The sequence below is a fragment of the Ceratotherium simum genome, chromosome 5, assembly GCF_057802395.1.
Source record: "Ceratotherium simum simum isolate JZ-2026a chromosome 5, ASM5780239v1, whole genome shotgun sequence".
Classification (NCBI taxonomy): Eukaryota; Metazoa; Chordata; class Mammalia; order Perissodactyla; family Rhinocerotidae; genus Ceratotherium; species Ceratotherium simum.
The window spans coordinates 77,944,347-77,964,849 of record NC_141904.1 but is presented as its reverse complement, the minus strand read 5'-3'; the positions used below and the strand labels follow the sequence as shown (position 1 = coordinate 77,964,849).

Sequence of the window (20,503 nt, the reverse complement as noted above, 5' to 3'; positions counted from 1 at the left end):
TGTCATTTTTGGTGCTAAAAAAAGGGGGTGGGGGAATAAAGTATATATTTGTATTTGCTTATACACAAAACTTTGGAGGATATACAAGAATGCAATAAATGATTTTCTGTGGGGTGGGGAGGAAGAGATCAGGTGATTTTTCATAGTTTACTCCTTTATGGTCTCTGCTATTTGAACTTTTTAAAATGTATTAACTTCTCAAAAATTAATCTAAAAACATAAATAGTATATGTATTTGATAAATACTACATATGCTATATATATATTTAGTTTAAAATATAAACTAATAGTATATATTTTATATAACATACAAAAGTAAAATATATACTGTCTGATCCATTTTTTTGTTACTAGTCAATATGTATGAACAGGGAAAAAGAAAGCCTGGAAAGATTTATTTCAAAAACCAAACAGGTATTCACTATGGGTGGTGGAATTATAGATTATTTTAATTTAGTTATTGGTTACCTGTAGTTCCTACATATTTCATAATCGTCATTCATTATTTTTGCAATACAAGTTTTCATTTTAAAGAATGAACTTACAAATAGGTCTTACATTCACACGAACTGTATCTCAACCTACTCTTAATCTCATTTCTAAGAAGTTCATTCCAATCAAATCCTCTTTCTCAACAGGGTGAATTATTAGTTCCACAGAGCTGATGCAGTGCAGCAGTGTTCCCATTCTTCTCAAGGAGACAGAAGGAAAGACTAATATCCCCCCACATTCCTTTTGAGCAAAATCGACACTCAAGAAAATCTTGTTTCAGCCAACTGGAATCTCACTGCACAATGAGCTGCAGGTCTCAAAACTGTGAGGTCCCATTCGAGCCAGCCACTAGGAAGCCTCCCACCCAGACTCGGCCCCATGTACCAAGTGGAAAGACATGTAAAGGGCACACGCCATCCTGGGCTCGCTCACCTCGGGGATGCAGTCTTCATGGGTCACCACGCGGACGATGTCATCCAGCGGGAGCAGAGAGTTGCACTTTATCTCCGTGTAGACGTTCTTGCCCTCTGTGCACACGGCCAAGAGCTCGACCAGGTGGATGTGGTACATGAGAGGGCTATTCTCATCCATCCGGTCCCGCTCTGACCTCATCATCTGGATTAGAGTCTGGAAAGAGGCTCTGTCGTTGTAGAACACGAGGACGTCTTCTCCTGAATTAACCAGCTATAAAAAGAATAGGGTTTGTTGATATCACAAGCTTGCAGGAGTGGAGATATCATTAAAAAAAAATCTATTCGCAGAGAAAAAGGGATGTTCTGTTAGCATTTACCTTCCAAAACCAGTCTTACCTATATTACTAAAGTCATCTAGATTTCCTTCATTGATATTACTGAACAACTAAAAATCTTCAGCAGCATCATTTTAATCCACAGATATAGAAATATCACAGTGGTCCTAAAAAACTACTAGAGGAAGATGAAGTCTGCATACCAGCATTCATGTGTCAAGTGGAAATGTAGATTGCAACCTTGCACCTGTATTTCCAAACCTAATAATTAGGCTATGATTTTTCTTTTAAAAAATGTTTCCATCTTCTTTTTATGCTTTAAAAGTATTCCTCTTACAACTCTCATACACTGCCTTATTTCTTCACAATTACAAATTATCCACTTCTAATTAAGATATGCCTTCTTTCCAACACTCATCAAATAGTCAAGGCATTCCTAATCATAACTTGTCCCCCAGGACTGTGGCTTCCCATACCTCTACTTCAGAATAAATCAATTTCAGCACTGCATGAAACACAAAAGATCCAAAAAGGGTTGGCATAGAATCAAAGTAAATATGGCCAATATTATGTACTTAATAACAACTAACCTTTATGAATTCTAATTATGTGCCGGATACTATGATAAACACTTTAAATGCATCACCTAACCTCACAGTGCCTCAGTTTTGTCTGTAAAACTGAAGATAAATATGATACCTAATTCATGGTGCTGTCATGTAGATTACATAAATGATTATATATAAATTGCTTAGAACAGTGACTAAAGTATGGTAGGCTTCCAATAAATGTTAGCTATTATTGTCATCATTATCCCATTTAATTTGCATATGAGCTCTGCAACTGAATACTGCTATACCTTCATTTTACAGAAATGCGTGCTGCGAGTGTGAGAAGTCAAGTAACACGTCCCAAGTCACACGTCCAGTGAAGTGGTACAGCTGACACTGGTATCGCAGGGTGAGCCAACTCTTTTAATTACACTACACTACCTTCCACTGGAATCATATATGTAGATGGGATTATAAACCCAAGTGTTAGGTAGATTTACTTAGGTTTTCATTTTTAAAAAGGTGGAAAGATTAAACCAAATAGATGTGAAAGCCAAAGTCTCGCGTGTGGCAGAGGGTCTTCCTGGTTGGACAGCATCCACGGGGTGCTGACCTCCCACAGAGAACCAAGAGGGACTTCGCCCCGATTCCACTGGCCAGTTTCTTCTCGTGAATCATCAAGCACCAATTTTTCTAGCTATTAATTGGGTCAATAATTAAAGAAAAAGTCATATAATCCACAAGAAGGGAAGCTATTGTAGCTCACTGGGTTCTAGCCACATTTAATCTCCATTCACAATATTTTGGTTCATTATTCCTGGGGGTCTTTTTTCCCCCTCTCAGAAGAATCCAAGCCAAACTTCTTTAAAATAAGTAGATTTATTGCTATGAAAAATCAGAGCAGACTCTTGCCTATATCTACAGTTTAAGTTCACAAACATGAGATCACACACAATTACTTTTTGTCCCTTCATGTGGCTCCAGGAGAGGGTGCCAGTTCATATAGATAAGATTAAATAATTTTAAAATTCCTATGGAACATCAGACGAAGGAATATTGAAATATATGTCACCTCAGCCATGACCATGTCTTGGCACTTTTTAATGAATTTCCCTTCTGCCTTGACAATCGTCTGCAAGAACTTTATGTACTGGACGTTTCGACCATGAGTCTCAATGCAGTGAACGAAGTGCTGGACGACTCTCTCATTGATCTCACTGCAGAGCTGGAAATTGTTCATGAAGATGTGTTGCATCGTTACTGCCTCCAGGATCTGGCACAAGAGTGAGGGCAGAAGCACAGGGAAATGATCAAAAGAAGGCTAGAGCAGAGTACAAAGTGAGAAAAAGAAGAGTCCACTAAAAACAGAGAGAGAAGCATTGAAACCCATGAAGATACCTTTCTCCACTCTCGCTTCTGTACTGCCTTCATTTTTAGTAAACTTTTTCGATCACACATAATAAACACACAGAAAAGCAAACAAATCACTAGTATTCAGCTAAGTCAATTCCCAAGTGAACACTAGCACCCAGATCAAGAAACAAAACAGGCCTCCTTTATGCCCCACCCCCAATTTAAGAACTATTTTGATCTCTATAACCATAGATTAGTTTTGCCTGTTCTTGAACTGCATGCATTTTTTCTATCTGGCTTTTTTTGTTCAACATTACATTTGCAATGTTGTTATCCCTGTTGTTGCATACATGTCTTCTGGTAAAGTTAATTTATGCATTTCTGTTGGGTTTATATCCAAGAGCAGAACTGCTGGGTCCCAGAGTTTAACTATGTTTGGCTTTAGAAGATACTTCTAAAGAGCTTTTGAAAGATGTTAACAATGTACATTCTACATTACAGCTATTCCACATCCTTGACAATACTCAGCATTGTCAGTCTTTTAAATTCAGTCATATCTTGTACATTTCTTACTTAATTTGCATTTCTCTGATGACTAATCATGTTGAGGACCTTGTCCCATTTATTGGCCATTTGGATATCCTCTACTAAGGAGTGCCCCATTTTAAAGTTTTTTGCCTGTTTTAAAAACTGGGCTGTCTTTTTCCTGATTGACTTTTCTGAGTTTGTTATATATTCTGGATATGAACTCTTTGTTGGACATATGCACTGAAAATGTCTTCTCCCACTCTGGCTTGCCTTCGCTCACTCTTAATGGTGTCATGTGATGAACAGAAGTTCTTAATTTTAAAGAAGTCCAATTTATCAATATTTTCCTTTATGATTAGTGTTCTTTGCATACTTTGTAAGACAACTTTGCTTACCATAAGTTCACGAAGATATTCTCATGTTATCTTGTAGAAGCTTTATTTTCTACTTTTTACCCAGAGCTATTGAGTTTTATGTTTGGTGTAATGTAGGGGGCTTTAACCTTTTTATCTTTTGCCTTTTCTTTCTCTTAATATGACAAAAAGGGAATATTACCCTACAATCCAGCAGGCCTTTTCCTGGGAAGCTCTCGCAGTACTATTGAGTGTATGTGTGTGTGTGCACATGTATAACGATATTTTTTGCAGTATTGTTTACAAAGCCAAAAATTAGACACGGCTTTATTGTCTATTAATATGGGAATGGTTTTTAAAAAGTTACAGTCATTCTATGGAATGCCGGGGAGCTATCAAAACGAAGGAAATATTTATAAATCTCTGACTTGCAAAGAGCCACAATGTGTTAAGTGGAAAACAATGTGTAGAGCGTGCCACCATTTTTCTTTAAAAAAAGGCAAAATATATATTTTAAAAACATATTTAACAAACTAAAATGTAACACGGCTATGTTTTATATGGGTATATTATGTATTTGTATAAACATAAAAAACTTTATGCACGACCTTAGGAGGATGTGGCTGGATAGCAGGAATTAGTACTTCTCAATTACTGAAGTTTGATGTGACGAGGAATGTTATTAAGAAAAAATGTAAGTATATCTCACCTTGCCCCTACCAACCTCCTCCTCCCTCCTCCCGCCTTCTCCTCCCAAAATATGGGGAGGATTTATGTCCTCCTGAGAGTTGATCAGAATGTTCCCCCTTGGAATGAATGTTGCATTTTAACAAGTCCCAGCCGCCACAACATCAAAAGAACAAGCTGTTCCTCTTACGCTTCCCCACCCTCCTCCCTGCACAGATTTCCAGACAGGCCTCAAGTCTTACCCCTGGGTTGAGAAACAGGTTTATGTGTTTGTGTAGCAAAGCTTGATTCTGCTGGTTGCCTGCGCAGAAATTCTGCAGAAATTCATGAGCCAGTCTCATTATCTCCTGCATCTTGGTATCTTCGGCCTGTGTGGGAGGAGATAGATAAAAAACAGGTTGGAAACAGGGTTATGCTGTGGACAAGAGAAGGTCGACAGAAGAAGCACTGATCTCTAGGCCTGAAGACCCCGCTTCATGACACTCCCATCACCTCCTACTAATGTGGGGTCTGGAGGTGTCTGCTGAGGGCCAGCTGTGTGAAAATACTGAGGGGCTGCACTGTTCACCCTGAAAAGAAGCCAGTAACTTGTTTATGCCATATCGATGAAAATGAATTCTCCCCTGCTCACCTTGGGCAAAAACGGAAAGATTTTTATTCAGGGAAAATGTAATACAGAGTGAAAGCTAAGAGAAAGTCTGTGGGGTTCCATTGTCTAGCAACGGCTGAAACTTCTGAACCCTCTATTTCTGAAAACTGGGACTGACAGCAGAGCAGGGGTCGACTTCACCATGGTGTTGAGCCCACATTTCCCCAGCTCTCAGGCTCACTTTTTCAACCTACAGAGGCATTAACTTTTGGTGGTAGACAACATGGCAGAGTGGATATCTCTTTAGATTATAAGTTAGGGCATGGCTCCTTTCCCTGTCACCTCAGGCACATTATTTAATCTAAAACTTAGTTTTCCTATCTGCAAAATGGGGATAATACTGGCCCTGGACATTTCACACGGCTGATTACGTAATTCTCATTTCATATATTAAAAACATATACTCAGTATTCGTAAAGAGTTAGATGCCTTGTGATAAGACAATTACATAAAACCTATAGCCATTTTGCCCAACTCTAAACAAGCCAACATTTAAGATAGTAAAAATAAAATGAGAATGCCAAAATGGAAATCATCCCTGACATTCCTATAGCCCACAAAATTCTTCTCACACACATCACCTCATTTCAGAGGCCAGAGAGAGTAAGTTAGGAACACAGACTGCATCGCTCTTATCCCGGATCCACAGCTTCCTAGCTGTGTGACCGTGGACAAGACAACCTTTCAGAGCCCCGGTTTCCTAATAAATGGAGATAATAAAAGTGCACACTTCATATGGTTGTTAGGAAGATTAAATGAGAAAATTCATGTCAAGTACTTAGAAAGTAATTATTCAAAAAATGTTAGCTATTGGCTCTGGTCTAAACCAAGGGTCAGCAAACTTTTTCTTAAAGGGCTAGATAAATACTTTAGGTTTTGCGGGTGAAGAAGCGAAACAGAAGACATTATGCAGGTCTAAACCACTAAAATATAACTATTTAAAAATGTAACAACCATTCTTAGCTCATATGCTGTACAAAAGGTGTACAGGTGGTGGGCTGGATTTGATCTAGGTCTGTAGTTTACCCACCCTGGTCCAGACAATAACCCTGTGAGCTGCGCCATCCCAGCAAGTGACTGAACCTCTCTGGCTGCAGTTTTCTCATCTAAAATAAGGCTACTAACAGTACCACCCATCTCATCTGGGTGTCTTGAGGATTCAATGAGCTAATGAGTGTAAAGGCCTTAGTGCAGCACCTGGCACCCTGCGAGCATTAGGCGGTGAACCTTCTGCAGGTGGCTCTTCACCAGCAAGTCTCTCTGGCAGTCACTGGTGAACTCAAGAGACCTGAGTCTATGCCCTTGGTCTCTAAACTTCCCCCAGCTTCAGTTTCCTCATCTGTCAAGAGGGAACACCACAAGTGCCACACTGGGTTTTGGAGGCTTGAATGAATGTTTTCGAAAATGCCTTTTTAGGCCACACAGATGCAAAGCACTGTTATCCCACTTCCCTAAACCCCGTCACTACCAATGACAACTGCTACCAGGAAAGATGAGGGACAAAGTGTAACTTCTAGCAACAGCAAGAAGATGTCAAGCAAAGCATCATCTGATAGATCCAAATACTTAACCAGATGACAGCATACTAGTGAGGAACTCAAAAGTGGGCAAGCCCCACATTCTCACATGCATTTAGTAATTTGTCACGCTGAAATTGCTGGAATAGCACTGCAGATGACACTGGTATGGCATAAGCCCATGTGCGGATATAGCTCTATCTACCTGACCTTTGCATACAGACCAAGCTGTCCCAATCCAATGTGGCATGGGAGTAAGGGGAGAATAAATGGACTCTTCTTTCCTTACAGAACCTTAAAATTGGAGGGGAGTTATGGGTGATTTTACTTTATTTTTATGATGCTGTTTCATATAAATTACCTAAAATTGCTTCATAGTCACAATCATCACATCAGCTTCATCTCTTCACCAACAATATCCAAATGTGAAGGGTTTGGGGGACCCAGGGATCTTCCCCATCCTGGGGGGGCAGCAGCCGAGTACGAGGGACCCGCTCACCTTCTCATAGGGAATCTGCAGCAGCTCCAGCACCACGGCGTGCGCGCCCATGTTCCGGAGCAGGCGCTGCTGCTGCTTCCTGCTCTTCCTCACAGACGCGCTCTCTTGAACGCAGAGTTTGCTGAGTCGAATCAAAATCTGGTAGAAAGAACGAACCAAAATTTGTGCCCTTTGACCAACATCTCTGCTCTGAGGATTTAATGTACAGCCTGGCGGCTGTAGCTAATAATACTATGTTGTATACTTAAAATATGCTGAGAGCAGATCTTAAGCGTTCTCCCCACCCTCCCCGCCCTCGCAAAAGCTATGTGAGTGATGGATGTGTTAATTAACTTGATTGTGGCAATCATTTCACAAAGTATATGTATATCAAATCATCACACTGTACACTTTAAATATATTACAGATTTGTCAATTATATCTCAATAAAGCTGAAAAATATTTTTTAAAAAAAGGAAAGAAAAATCAGCCTCAAAAAATTAGGAACCACAATTGGAAAAAGATTGGGGGCGGGGGTGGGCAGGGAGGCAAAAGGGATCACAATATGTTAAAAACCTAAAATGAGGGAAATTCTTCTAATATTTGTATCCCTGTTGATTGCATCAAACCAAACTCATGTATGGCTAAGAACATGTCTTCCAGAATAACCAGTGGATTATGGCTTCAACAGCAAGTGGGGTAGTTTCAGACAGATCTCTTAAAATGGTATGACTCGACATCATTGCCGAGGACTTGGGAAGAGTTTGCTCCGCAGTAAAAAAACACAACGCTCCCAACCTCCCAACGGTGAACCACCCCATGCAAAGATTTCTAAAGAAATATGGCTCTCATTGGTGGACATTATGTGCCAGCCACCCAGATAAATCCTTGATAATTTTATCGCTTAATCCTTCATTCAACTGTAAACCTTCAGAAGTACAGGTGCTGGCTGCACCTATAAAAGGTGAGGAAACTGAGGACACACAAATAATAGGCAGCTGAGCTGTTTTTGAACCCAGATCTGACACGGAAACACACGCACCTAAGCTTTGGGTTCTTCTTCCTCCCTGTTAAAACTTTGGAAGAGGGCCGGCCCCGTGGCTTAGCGGTTAAGTGCGCGCGCTCTGCTGCTGGCAGCCCGGGGTTCAGATCCCGGGCGCGCACCGAGGCACCCTTCTCCGGCCATGCTGAGGCCGTGTCCCACATGCAGCAACTAGAAGGATGTGCATCTATGACATACAACTATCTACTGGGGCTTTGGGGGAAATAAAAATAAATAAATAAAAATTATAAAAAAAAAAAAAAAAAAAAAAAACTTTGGAAGAAAAAATCTCAAGTGTTTGCACCTTCAACTTGACTATCACAGACCAAAGCTCCTTAGAGAATTAATAAAGAAGGAAAAAAGGTAGAAAGGGACTTACCTCTTTTACCACTCTGTAGTTGTAGCTGCTGGTGCTCTCATGCTTTTGTGACTTGTTATTCCCCTCCTAGGGACCAAAATGAACATAAGTGTGGGTTGTACAACTCTTGTTATGGGTTAGCATCACCCTTTACAAAAGAATGGAAGTTTTGCAGTGTTTTCCAACAGTCATGCTGGGTTTACGCCCAAGTCATTTACTTGCTCACACTCAACTCCCTTTCGATTGACATTATTTCACTGATGCGGGAGGGGATGGGGGGCCAGGCCACAGCTGAGAACAGGTTCTTTCCCAAATGGGTCTGCAAGGGAAACCTGTGCTAATTCACTCAACAACAAAGTCTATTCCACACAGTCCAAGGCGGCACGGGCGATGTAGCTGAGCTTTGGTTTGTAGCTTATTCCCTAGAACAGCTGTTACCCTGGCTACTTAACAAGCAGATCGCTTGAGATTAAAGCCCATGCATTTATATCTAAAACCAGAAGAGGATGTTTACTTGTTTCAAGGAGCCCACCCATCTCCTTTGGCAGTGTAACTTGTGGTTCACCCACCTCTGTTTTCTTATGTTCGTTTTCACCAGATGCACCATCCATAGCCTCATCAGGGCCCTGCCCTTTGTACACCCAAAGCTCTGACTTTTCCACAATGGATCTCAGTTGATCCAAGTCTTGTTTTATCTGTTTGTAGTTGTCGACATCTTGGCTGGTGACAAGCAGCTGAACCTGAACAAATGCAATCCATTAGGTGCACACAACAGCCTCTTGGACAGAAAACACACACATACACACACACACATATACAGCAACCCAAGCTACCTGTTTGAAGGCCTGCAGGACCTCCTGCCTCTGACTGAAGTGCCGAAAGAGGAGCTGCAAGGCTCCTGACACCAGGGGTGGGTAGTCGTGCATCGTCAAATGGAGCAAGACTCGGAGGAAGGTTCTGCCGCCATGATCGTCCAAGTCCAGTGGGGTGTTCTCCTCACTACAGGAGCAGGTGGGAGAGGAAAGGTCAGGTGAACCACAAACAACCTTCTCTCGTGCACCTTGGGCCCAGACACACCTCAACTAGTTAGATTTCTAACACTGTAGTCTACCTCAGGTGACTTGACTTTTAATTCGCTCCTTTAACAATACAATCTTGTTTTATCTTCAACTATATTGTGAGGTGAAGGAGCAACTAAGATGTCACAACTGCCCAATTTTAAACCAAAGTCCCTACGCTCCCACAGTGACAGGACTGGCTTTGCAGCAAGATTCCTGACTCCTAGATTAGAGTGTTCTTCTGCTGGGCCTCTTCTGTGGTCTGAGAACTGCACACAATTTTTCTCCCCTAAGTTATTGATTTATTTTTTATTTAAGACGCTGTAATTCAGTGCCTACCAAACTATCTGTGGAGAAGGACCAGCTTTTTTTATTTCCAGTTTGTAGCCAATAGACGTCTTATTCTATACCAAGTCTACTGATCATGCACTTGGATGTCGAAGCAGTGTCAAATTGCCATCAAAGTGCCTAAATGCTTATTCTGGTGTTATGTACTTGTCTGGTCACAAACTGGTAGCAAGCAGTTCAGTCCTGCAGACCTGCCTTTGAAGAGTACTGCCATGAACCATTACAACTCAGTGTTCTTCAAACTGGGGTTAATCAGCCTATTGTCAGGGATTATCTCAATATCTATGATAACTTGGCTGTGTGTTATTTATATAATTAGAAAATTAATAAAAATGCCCTGAATCAAATGGCAGGCCACCACATAATTGGGCACTGCCACTCAATTATTGTATCAGTAACTGCATCATATTTACAATAAAATGAATGCCAAATGGTGAGACCTTCACGGTTGCCAGCTAGTAAGAAAAGCACAGAGAGGACTTAACATGTAACTGTATTCATTCTATGCGCTCAAAAAAGGTGTGAAGAAGGTTCACTGTGGTTCAGTATAAGGAAAATGGCGGGAGAGCTGAGTCACCACATGGCACACAGAAGCGTCGCCATGCTGAACTCAAAATACACTGAATACCCTGGGTATGTTTCAGAACAACATCATCTTCCATCATAGTAAACGATGTTGCTAATTCAAATTTCACAGGTTTTATATTAAGCGTTGAGGTAGTATGTTAACATTGCTGGACCCCAACAAAGTGGGCCCTCCTGGTATACACACCCTTATGGAGGCTCCTCCCACACTGACACTGGGCTCAGCCATGTGATTTGCTTTGACTGACAGGACAACAGCAACATGATGCAAGGAGACGCTTGATTAGCACTTGCACACTGTTGGCCTATCCTCTTGGGGCCTTCGCACTTAGAGCCAGTCACCACGCTATACAGAAGCTCAAGATATTCACGTGCAGAGAGAGAGAGAGGTCCCAGCCTTTCAGATAACCCCACTAAGGAGCAGAAATGTGAGAAAAGCAACTTGGATGTGCCAGACCCAGTCACCAGCTCACTGCACCCACACGATACACCCAACAGTGACCAGCAAAAGAACCATCCAGCTTAGCCCCAGTGAACCCACAGAATTGTGAGAGGCAATAAAATGGTTGTTGTTTTAATCCATTAAGTGTTTTGAGTAGTTTGTTACACAGTAATAGATAACTGAACCAAGAGTGTACATTATAAGAACTCTGCATAGGATGTTTATACCAAGTTTGTAGGTATTTGAGCCTTGTAGGTATTTGAGTCTCATAATAATGTTTTAAGTCAACATCGAGCAATCTGATCTTATAAAAGCAGTTCATACATTAACTTAATATTAGGGACAATGAAAGAACAGCATGTGTGTTTTTGTTGTTGCTTGGCCTCTAAAGAGCTCAGGGATAAAAATTTCAGCCCATCAGTAGCAGAAGTACATGATCTTACTAACCTCACTATTTTGAGCCCTCTCTTTCTTTTGACCCTATTTCCTCACCATTTAAAAAAAATCTTGTTATATTCCTATTTTGGGAAACCTCCTTAAATCCTTTCTGTTGTAGGCAGGAAACACACATACACACACATTAAGCCAACTAAGATTATTCTGACCTGAGAACTAAGAGTTCCAAAGAGAGCACTAAACAACCTAAACCCAAAGACTAGCCCTTTCCTGGTACAGTGAGGGAAAAGCCTTTGAGAGCTGGAAAAGAGGAACCTTCCAAATCGTAGAAACATCTACAAAACAGTAACTGAAAATATACTTTCCTTCCTCCAAAGATGCCTTCAGCTTGCTCTTCAATGTGTTCAAAGTCAAGAGCACCTAAAAAGTTAGAGAACATTAATTTCAGATGCAGGAAGGTCTCAAAACATGCTGCTGGTGAACTTCTCCCAAAATAGCCTTGCCCCTGCCCATGGGTTAACCTTAAGTCTTCCAGAATCATATTTTGCAAAGCGCTGAAGCCAGGTCAACTCAGAACACACTATTCAATGGCTCTGGTATGCAATGTTCCATACTTCTGCTGGTCTTCTACTCCCTGCATGACCACCTGTTATAGCAGAGTGATGACCTCATTCCAAGGAAGCTCAGGCCTTGGTAGGTGGGATTATTTCTACCACTACCCTTCCCCTTATCCTTTACCACTATTTGCTGGACAGGGAAAAACTTCCATCATGAGTAAAAGTTGCTAGTGGACAATAAGTTTTCTTGGAGAGTTTTGTTTTGTGTGGCAGAGTTCTTTTTTTTGGCATTTCATGTAACCACAACAGCAGAACCCACAGCTGTCTTATGACTAAGACACTCCAAACTGGAAGGAAATAAGATCTCTCTAGGAAGGGATCTGGGCTCTTTCAATTATCTCTCTGCCCAAAAAAGATACCTCTCGGGATCTCATTTTAAAATACAATAATCCTCAAAAACATTCTCATTTTATTCTTTTCCTAGAAGGCACCCTTTGGACTCCCAGTTTTCATTAGGCCCAGGTCCCATTCTATGGCGGAAATCCCATTCTGGAATCACTAACCTGGTACATTACTTGGCCCCTCTTGGCTGCTGTTTCCGGAGGATGTTTCTGAAGTCTGAGAATTGCTTTCATCAAACTCTCGCTTAAATATACACAGGAGGCAGGAGATCCTATAATCCAACCTCACATTCAAAATAAACTAAAGATTCAAGTGGAAATGGAAACAGATTGGTTACATTAGCATACCACCTGTAACATTTTGCCAAGCCACTGCACTCTAGCTGGGCCTGGTATATGCTGCATCAATTACCTCAAGCACTAAGTGAGCCAAATATTTGGCTTAGATTTCAACAGTCACTTTAACAACAGACTTCCATGGGGTATATCAAGTCTTCCCGCAGCACCTTAGCTTCCAGTGTAAACTTCAGCATCCTACCAATTAACTTAATAACTGGAACCATAAATTACTCACTACTCACTCTATCTTCTATAAAACATTACTTTATTTCAAAATATTGAATGCCAACTCTGGGCCTTAAGAAGGGTGAAGTTGGCTGCTTTTAATTTAAGAGAATTAACAGAGAAAAGACAGTGTTTTTACTACTGAGAATTAGCTTAGTTCATATTTTCTATTTCTGACTGTTTCCTTTCATTTAGATGCAAACCCTTGGGCTCCCTCTTTTTTCACTTCCTATATTCCCTCATCCTCTACTCCAACACAAGGTCACTTTTCCCATGATTGTTGCTAGAGCCAAAAAGAAAGATCAACCACCTGGCATTACTTGAGGACCTTACTGACATTCTCCCTTCCATTCTCTCCTCATCTCTGCCTTGCCCTCTTGGTCACCTTACCTAATCCCAGGGCTATCGCCTCTCCCAGTTTGAGACAGATCCTCAGCTTGCTTTCCAAGCTCTTGGTCCATGTCTCCTACTGACTGATGGACATTCCATTCGGTGTCTTCCCAGAACTTCAAACTCAGTATGGCACAAAACTAAGTGTCAGTCCTGCCTGGGTTCTCTCAACCTCAGTCAACCTCAGGATCATCGGCTTCCTCGATACACACATCAAATCAGTGACTAAGTCCTGTTGGTTCTACCTCCACCACTTCTGATGGGTCTCTTCCCCGCTGTCGCTTACTCCTGCTCAGGTCCTCATTATCTCCTGCCTTGGCCATTACAGAACTAAATTTACCAGATACACCTCCCAAACATGCTTATTCTTAGGTTAGCCCCCTCCTTGAAAACTTTCAAAAGCTCACCACAGACTAAAGTCCTAATACTTTAGACACCCAGAGCTCTCTAAAGCATGGCCCAGTCCTCCTTTCCAACCTCATTTCTGACAACTTCCCTTCAACACACTCTGTGTGCTTGCCCAAGAAGAACTGCTTACTGACTGTGTGCCATCATGCCCTGGTTCAAGCTGCTCCATCCACTTGAGAATGTCCCCTTGTTTCTATATGATAAATCCTGTCTATGCTTAAACATTCAGATGGAATCCTACCTCCTCTGTAAAACTTTCTCTGATCCTTACTAAATCAGATCACACGACCCACCTCTGTGTCTCAGGAAAACACTTTTTGGTGGATATAATTTCCACGTGCACACAGCTTCATCAAACCTTATTTTCCTATTAAATTATAAACCCCTTGTGGATACAGCCACTGTCTGAATCACCTGTGCATTCCTCACAGTGCCCAGCAAAGTGCCTTGCATATGGCAGGGGGTCAATAAGCATTTGTTGAAAGAATGAATCCATCAACCAGTTGTCCTCAGGTTACTATAGAGAGTGGACCTCAAGATGCGACAAGTTTTGTACCACATCATTTCTGATAAACATCCATGACACTAACACGTTTGGGACGCATAAGCTGTGGCCTAAGAAATTCTTCTCTCCTTTTGGTCAGGCAGAAATTCAATGAGGTTTCTCCTTTACATACATGATTCTTTACTGCCTTAAGTAAATTACTTTGAGGAGTCCCCCTGATGCTTTCAAACCATTGGTAAAATGTGATTTCAGACTTGGAAAAAAATCTTCAAGTCTATAAACATTTATAAATATCTACTAGATGTTATGGGGTTGAGATTAGGCAGCACAGGATAAAAGAGAAAGATGATAAAAGGATTCTTTCCATTAAGGAGATGATTTTGTTGATAAATAAAAATTATCTACATGGAGAAGAAAGAGGAAAACACAGGTTGTTGGGAGGCTAGGAGGGTTCTCATATCAAAGATCAAGCCCTCCCATAGACTGGCTCCCGCCCACTCTTGCAAGGACTTTGCTCCTACAAGTATCCTCTCTCTCCTACGTCAGTAAGTTTTCTCTCTCTACATGATCATTCCCATTCAGCATACAAATTTGCTATAATCTCCCAACTTAAAAAATATTACAACAAAAACAAAACCTTCCTGTTACCAACAATCGCCCTCCAGCCACTTCCCCACTTCTCTGTGCATCTTTACAGCAAATCTGCTCAAAAGAGTTGTATTTACTCCCCCTGATTCATTGTCATCCATTCTCTCTTAAACCCAACCTGTTCCCAAACTTGCCAAGCATGCTCCCACCTCAGGGTCTTTCCATGCGCTGTTCCCTTTGCCTCAGAGACCCTTTTCCTACCCAAATGCTAGCTCCATCACTTCATTTAGGTCTCTGATCACGTCATCTCACTGAGACCTTCTCTGACACCCCAGCAAACCCAATATCCCTGGTTCCCACCCCCAGTGGCCTCCAAACCATCCTGACCCTCTTTTATATTTTAATATCCTTGGCACTTCTCACTATCTGACATAGTATATACATTTTTTTTAATATGCCTAAGCCTCCTATCAAAATGTAAGCTCTTTAGAAGGAGGAATTTAATCTATTTTGTTCATTGCTGGATCTCCAATGCTTAAAAGTACTTGGCACAGAATCAATAAATATTTATTGAATGAATGAATGAAAAAGGAAGGAGGGAAGAAGAGAGGAAGGCAGGCACTGCAAAGTTAACGGAACCTTGAACTGAGTTATGGACAATAGACAGGGAATTCAGCTGTATGCAGAAGAATAAGTGAGTGAATTCTAAGCAAAGGGAACAGCATGGACGAAGACACAGAGGCCAAGGGTTCCGGAAAACTAAGATAACTACAGGAAGTTTTGGCATGGCTATAGGGGTCAGGGCATGCTGGGGAGGAATAGGAGATGGCAGCAGAGGGATGAAGAGGGACAGTCCAGAAACGGCACTTGAGGCTAAGCTAAGAATTTATGTCCATTCTCTCCCCAGAAAGCCTAGGGCTCCATCAAAGCAGGGACACTGGATCCAAATGGTATCCCTATGCGCACACTCCTGGCCCTCACCTCTGGCTGATGGTTACCTGGAGTATTTCGATGATCTTCAACTTGGTGTCCATGACCATGATGTCCTCCTTCTCCGGCTCTGCCTGCTTTACATTGCCTTCAGGGGCGGCAGCCATGGGAGTCATGGGCAAAAAGCCTCCTCCGCGGAGCACCACCTGGGTCATCAGCTCTCCAACCCCGTGGATGGACCGCATCACGTTACTGCCTGGGAAGGGCCAGGACAGACCTCGGTCATGACAACATCCCTAGAGAGTGCTGTGAGACACCTGGCAAGGGGCACGGGCTCTTCGAGACAAATTATTTAACATGCCCCTGTTCCAATACATTCTCAGGACCCTAGGAACCTGAAAAAGTTAATACCGATCAAAAATTTGGGGCTTCAGGGAGTAGCAGAAAGACAGTGGGCTTTGAAATCCCCAAAAGAGCACTTTTGTGTATTAATTCACCTACCACATTTTATTGGTCACCTACTATGTGCTTGTTGCTGTGCACAGAACTAGGGATACAGGAGTTAATAAGGCACAAATCTGGTGCTGCTACCAACAGCCACTTGATCTTGGGTACATGATATTACTCTCTGAGGCTCAGTTTCTTCATCTATAAAATGAGAATAAAGTTGCTCAACGACAGCATTAAATGGTAAAATGTAGGCAAAATGACTGAGCACGGGACCTAGCAGATAGTGGGACTGAGCACAGGACCTAGCAGATAGTGGGAGGTAAGTAAATGTGCTTTTTCTATTTCAGTGGTAGAGACCAGTTAAACAGTAATCCAGGGCTGGCCCCGTGGCTTAGCGGTTGAGTGCACGCCCTCCGCTACTCGCGGCCCGGAGTTTGGATCCCGGACGCGCACCGACACACCGCTTCTCTGGCCATGTTGAGGCCACGTCCCACATACAGCAACTAGAAGGATGTGCACCTATGACATACAACTATCTACTGGGGCTTTGGGGAAAAAAAAAAAAGGGAGGATTGGCAATAGATGTTAGCTCAGAGCAGGTCTTCCTCAGCAAAAAGAGGAAGATTAGCATGGATGTTAGCTCAGGGCTGATCTTCCTCACAAAAAAACAAACAAACAAACAAACAAACAAAAAAAACAGTAATCCATTCATGAGTACTAATTCGTACCTACTCTGACCCTAAAAAAAAGGAAAAGATGAGCATATAAAGGCAGATTTTCCTATTCACAAATTGGAAATAGGATATCCAGATACAAGTTTGGATTTTATTTCACCATATATTATCACTGAGGGCCTCATGACACATCAAGAATAATGATAGGACATGTATTCTTAAGAGACAGGCATTCAGGTTGTTAGGTAACTTTCAAATAGTTCAGTCAAGTATACACACAGACTCATGGATAAATACAAAGGAAATACAGCAAACGTTCATAATCACCGACCCTAAGTCGTGGGTACATGGGTGTCCACTGCACTATTCCTCCAGCTGTTCTTTACATTTGAAAACGTTCACAATGAAAAGTTGGGAAGAAAAGGACAAGGAGAGGGCAGGCCATCACCCGGTAAAGTATGAGAAGAGGAGTAACAGGAGAGGCTGGAGGGCGTGTCCTGGATGTGTAGGTACCGTCAGGTCTCCCTTTTCAGCTTCTCCACATCATTCTCACCTTTATTCTCTTCTCCTTTTGCCATCTTGCTAATGGGGAAGATTGTCGTCACGTGTACACAGTCCAATATGGCCAGGAGGATTTTGGTTAATCGTAGAAGGTCAGAGAAGTTGTAGAAGCCAAAGTATATGAGATTTCTAGCTAAATTTACAACCTATTGTATTAAAAAAGAGAGCGAGAGAGAGGAAGATGGTATTAAATAAACTGTATCCTTCAGTTCTATTTTATGTTGACCGGTTTATAAATGACTGATTCTGATCTTCCTTATGGTAAGAGAAGGCATATATTTTGCTTGCAATTTCTGATCAAATTTTGTTTTGTTTCACAAGGATAAAAAATAACAAATGAAAACCTGCAAAGAGACTGATCTGCTTTGATGACTAGTTAATAAAAAACTGACCTAATCATTTAGTCTGTGCCGCTTCCCAAAGATAATACAGGGCAAGTCAAGTTATATCCAACAAGGACACAGAGCAACACTGCAATCCTTGCAAATAAAACTCCTCAAAAGGAAAAGTGGTCTCAAAGAGAAACATTTGTCTCAAAGGTAATAAGAATTTATGTCCCTGAAGTGATTAATCTATGACAGATCCCAAGCACAGCATGTTTCTTTCCCGTAATTTTTAATATAAAGTACGGAGTACACGTAATGTTCTATCATTTTACACGATTCAATTCACCCCTAGTATTTATTCTAAGAGCATAACCATGTTAAGCCAAGTGACCAGTATCAGTTCTATTTTGTCCTGGAACAAAACCGAGCTGAATTCCTTTTTATTACAAAACTAGAATATCGTGATAAAAATCACCACATACTAAAATATTTTCTATTAACCCCATAGGAAAATGACTCATGAAAAGCAGACAAAACTCATAGATAATTTCATCATGAGTTACCTCAAATGTAAGCTTATTTTTCTCCTTATCAGAGAAAGGAAACCTCTGACAAACCACATCTCTTAAATACTCCTCCACAAATTCCATGGTCTGAGCAAACCTCTCCTTAATTTCATCTTTGGAAGTTCCGCTATTATCATAGCTAAAAGAAAGGGAGAAAGAAAAGGAAATCAAATTTCATGTTCTTCCCAGTGAGGCCTTCCCTCACTGCTCAGCGTCAAAAGCCAACACCCCCACTTCCTGATACTTCCTATCCCCCCGTGTCCCTACTTTATTTTTCCCTCCTTAACATATATCATCAAGATGTATAGTCATTTATCTTGTTTATCGTCTGTCTTTCCCCACTAGTGTAGAGATAGTTTTCTGGTTTGTTTACTGATATATTCCCTGATCCTAGCACACAGTAGACACTTAAATATTTGTTGAATGAAAGAGAGAAACAAGATATAAAAATACAATCATGCCATCTTTTATATTCTTGAAGAAAGAAATAATATTTGCCATCCACTTAATTTTAAGCTTGAAGAAAAAAAATAATTTCATCTTTCTTCTCTGATTTAACTAGACTTAACCTGACCATAAGTGGTTTGTCTACTACTACACAGAACATTATAAATGAGAGGTTTTAAAGCAACACGAGGTCTTGACAGGGAGAAGGAGCCAGGCTCACTCATCAATGGCGATCTCGGAGGGAATCTCAGACCAGAGGCGGGCATATTTCACAGGAGTGACTTGTTCCTGGGGATCTCGGTCCACGTGCATATGAAGCATGAGACGACAGAAGGACGCCCTCAGGTCGTAGGGCAGATTCTCGTCAGACATGCAGCGGAGAATGAGATCTACATCCAGCTGGCCTGATATTTCGTTAATGGCAAGGTATTGGCGGTCCAGACACATTCTAGCAAAAAGGTTCAGCTGATACCTGGAGAAAAGTTACATAAAGCTCACTCTCTAGAAATCATTGAGGATGAATGGAAACATGCAGCAACAGTGTCCAGGTGGCCTCAACTTTCATAGGAGTGATATTTGGCCATCTGAACTTACACATGGACACTCTTAAATTGCCTTTGTACACCAAACTTTGGCTTTTGTACCAAGTAGAGAAAGGAACAGTTCAAGCTATGCCAACAGTCACATGTGTCTATCCTGCTGTTACAGTAATTATGTGACTACTTGATTTCATTTTGTCCTTGGTTATTTTATAAAATAAATGGGGGAAAACTGTTAGGCCAAAAATCTTGTTTATTTCTTCAGCTGTGTTTTTACACAGTACATTAAAGACCACGTAGGAAATGTTAAAGATATTGCCCATACTGAGTCTAATGAGATATTTTATAACACTTTTAGTATCTTATCTAAGTCTACTCTTTGACTTTCACACACTTGTGAAAACCATGGTGTAAAAAGTAAGAGGCTCCTCACAATGTCTTATGCTTTCTTCCTCATCCAATTACACATGATCTTTGTAACTTCTGAACTTGACCAATGAAGCAGTCTTTCTCATTCATTCTTGGGAGAAGATTTATCAAGAATTAAAAATGTAAACATACTTATAACGTGAAATAAGAAAGCTAAAAGCTTCCAAAGTGGCAAATACTGGCTTCCAATTGAAAGACCTATTTATTTTATTTTATTATTATTTTGTGTGTGTGTGTGAGGAAGATCAGCCCTGAGCTAAGATCCAATGCCAATCCTCCTCTTTTTGCTGAGGAAGATTGGCCCTGGGCTAAAATCCGTGCCCATCTTCCTCTACTTTATATGGGACGCCACCACAGCACGGCTTGACAAGCAGTGCATCGGGATCTGAACCTGTGAACCCTTGGGCTGCCTAAGCGAAGCGCATGTACTTAACTGCTGCACCACCGGGCCGGCCCCTAAAGCCCTATTTATTACCAACAACCATGAGTTGAAAATATTCCCAACCTCATTAGACATCAGTGAAATGCAAATTAAAATATGATTCTATTTCATGCTCATAAGATTAACAAAAATTAAAAAGCA

The 20,503-nt window shown here is 41.2% G+C and overlaps 1 protein-coding gene across 1 annotated transcript in view; it reads right to left on the bottom strand.

Annotated features, from left to right (window-relative positions):
* ITPR1 (inositol 1,4,5-trisphosphate receptor type 1) overlaps window positions 1-20,503 on the bottom strand; it is a 321,115-nt gene that overhangs the window by 144,168 nt on the left and 156,444 nt on the right. The window contains exons 21-33 of the mRNA XM_087431374.1: window positions 19,173-19,424; window positions 18,503-18,644; window positions 17,606-17,759; window positions 15,997-16,184; window positions 12,706-12,844; window positions 11,947-12,005; window positions 9,590-9,751; window positions 9,326-9,496; window positions 8,778-8,843; window positions 7,378-7,515; window positions 4,955-5,080; window positions 2,864-3,064; window positions 925-1,176 (exon numbers count right to left, since the gene is read on the bottom strand). Coding sequence (XP_087287500.1) covers window positions 925-1,176; window positions 2,864-3,064; window positions 4,955-5,080; window positions 7,378-7,515; window positions 8,778-8,843; window positions 9,326-9,496; window positions 9,590-9,751; window positions 11,947-12,005; window positions 12,706-12,844; window positions 15,997-16,184; window positions 17,606-17,759; window positions 18,503-18,644; window positions 19,173-19,424 — 2,050 coding nt within the window. The remainder of the gene's footprint in view (window positions 1-924; window positions 1,177-2,863; window positions 3,065-4,954; window positions 5,081-7,377; window positions 7,516-8,777; window positions 8,844-9,325; window positions 9,497-9,589; window positions 9,752-11,946; window positions 12,006-12,705; window positions 12,845-15,996; window positions 16,185-17,605; window positions 17,760-18,502; window positions 18,645-19,172; window positions 19,425-20,503) is intronic.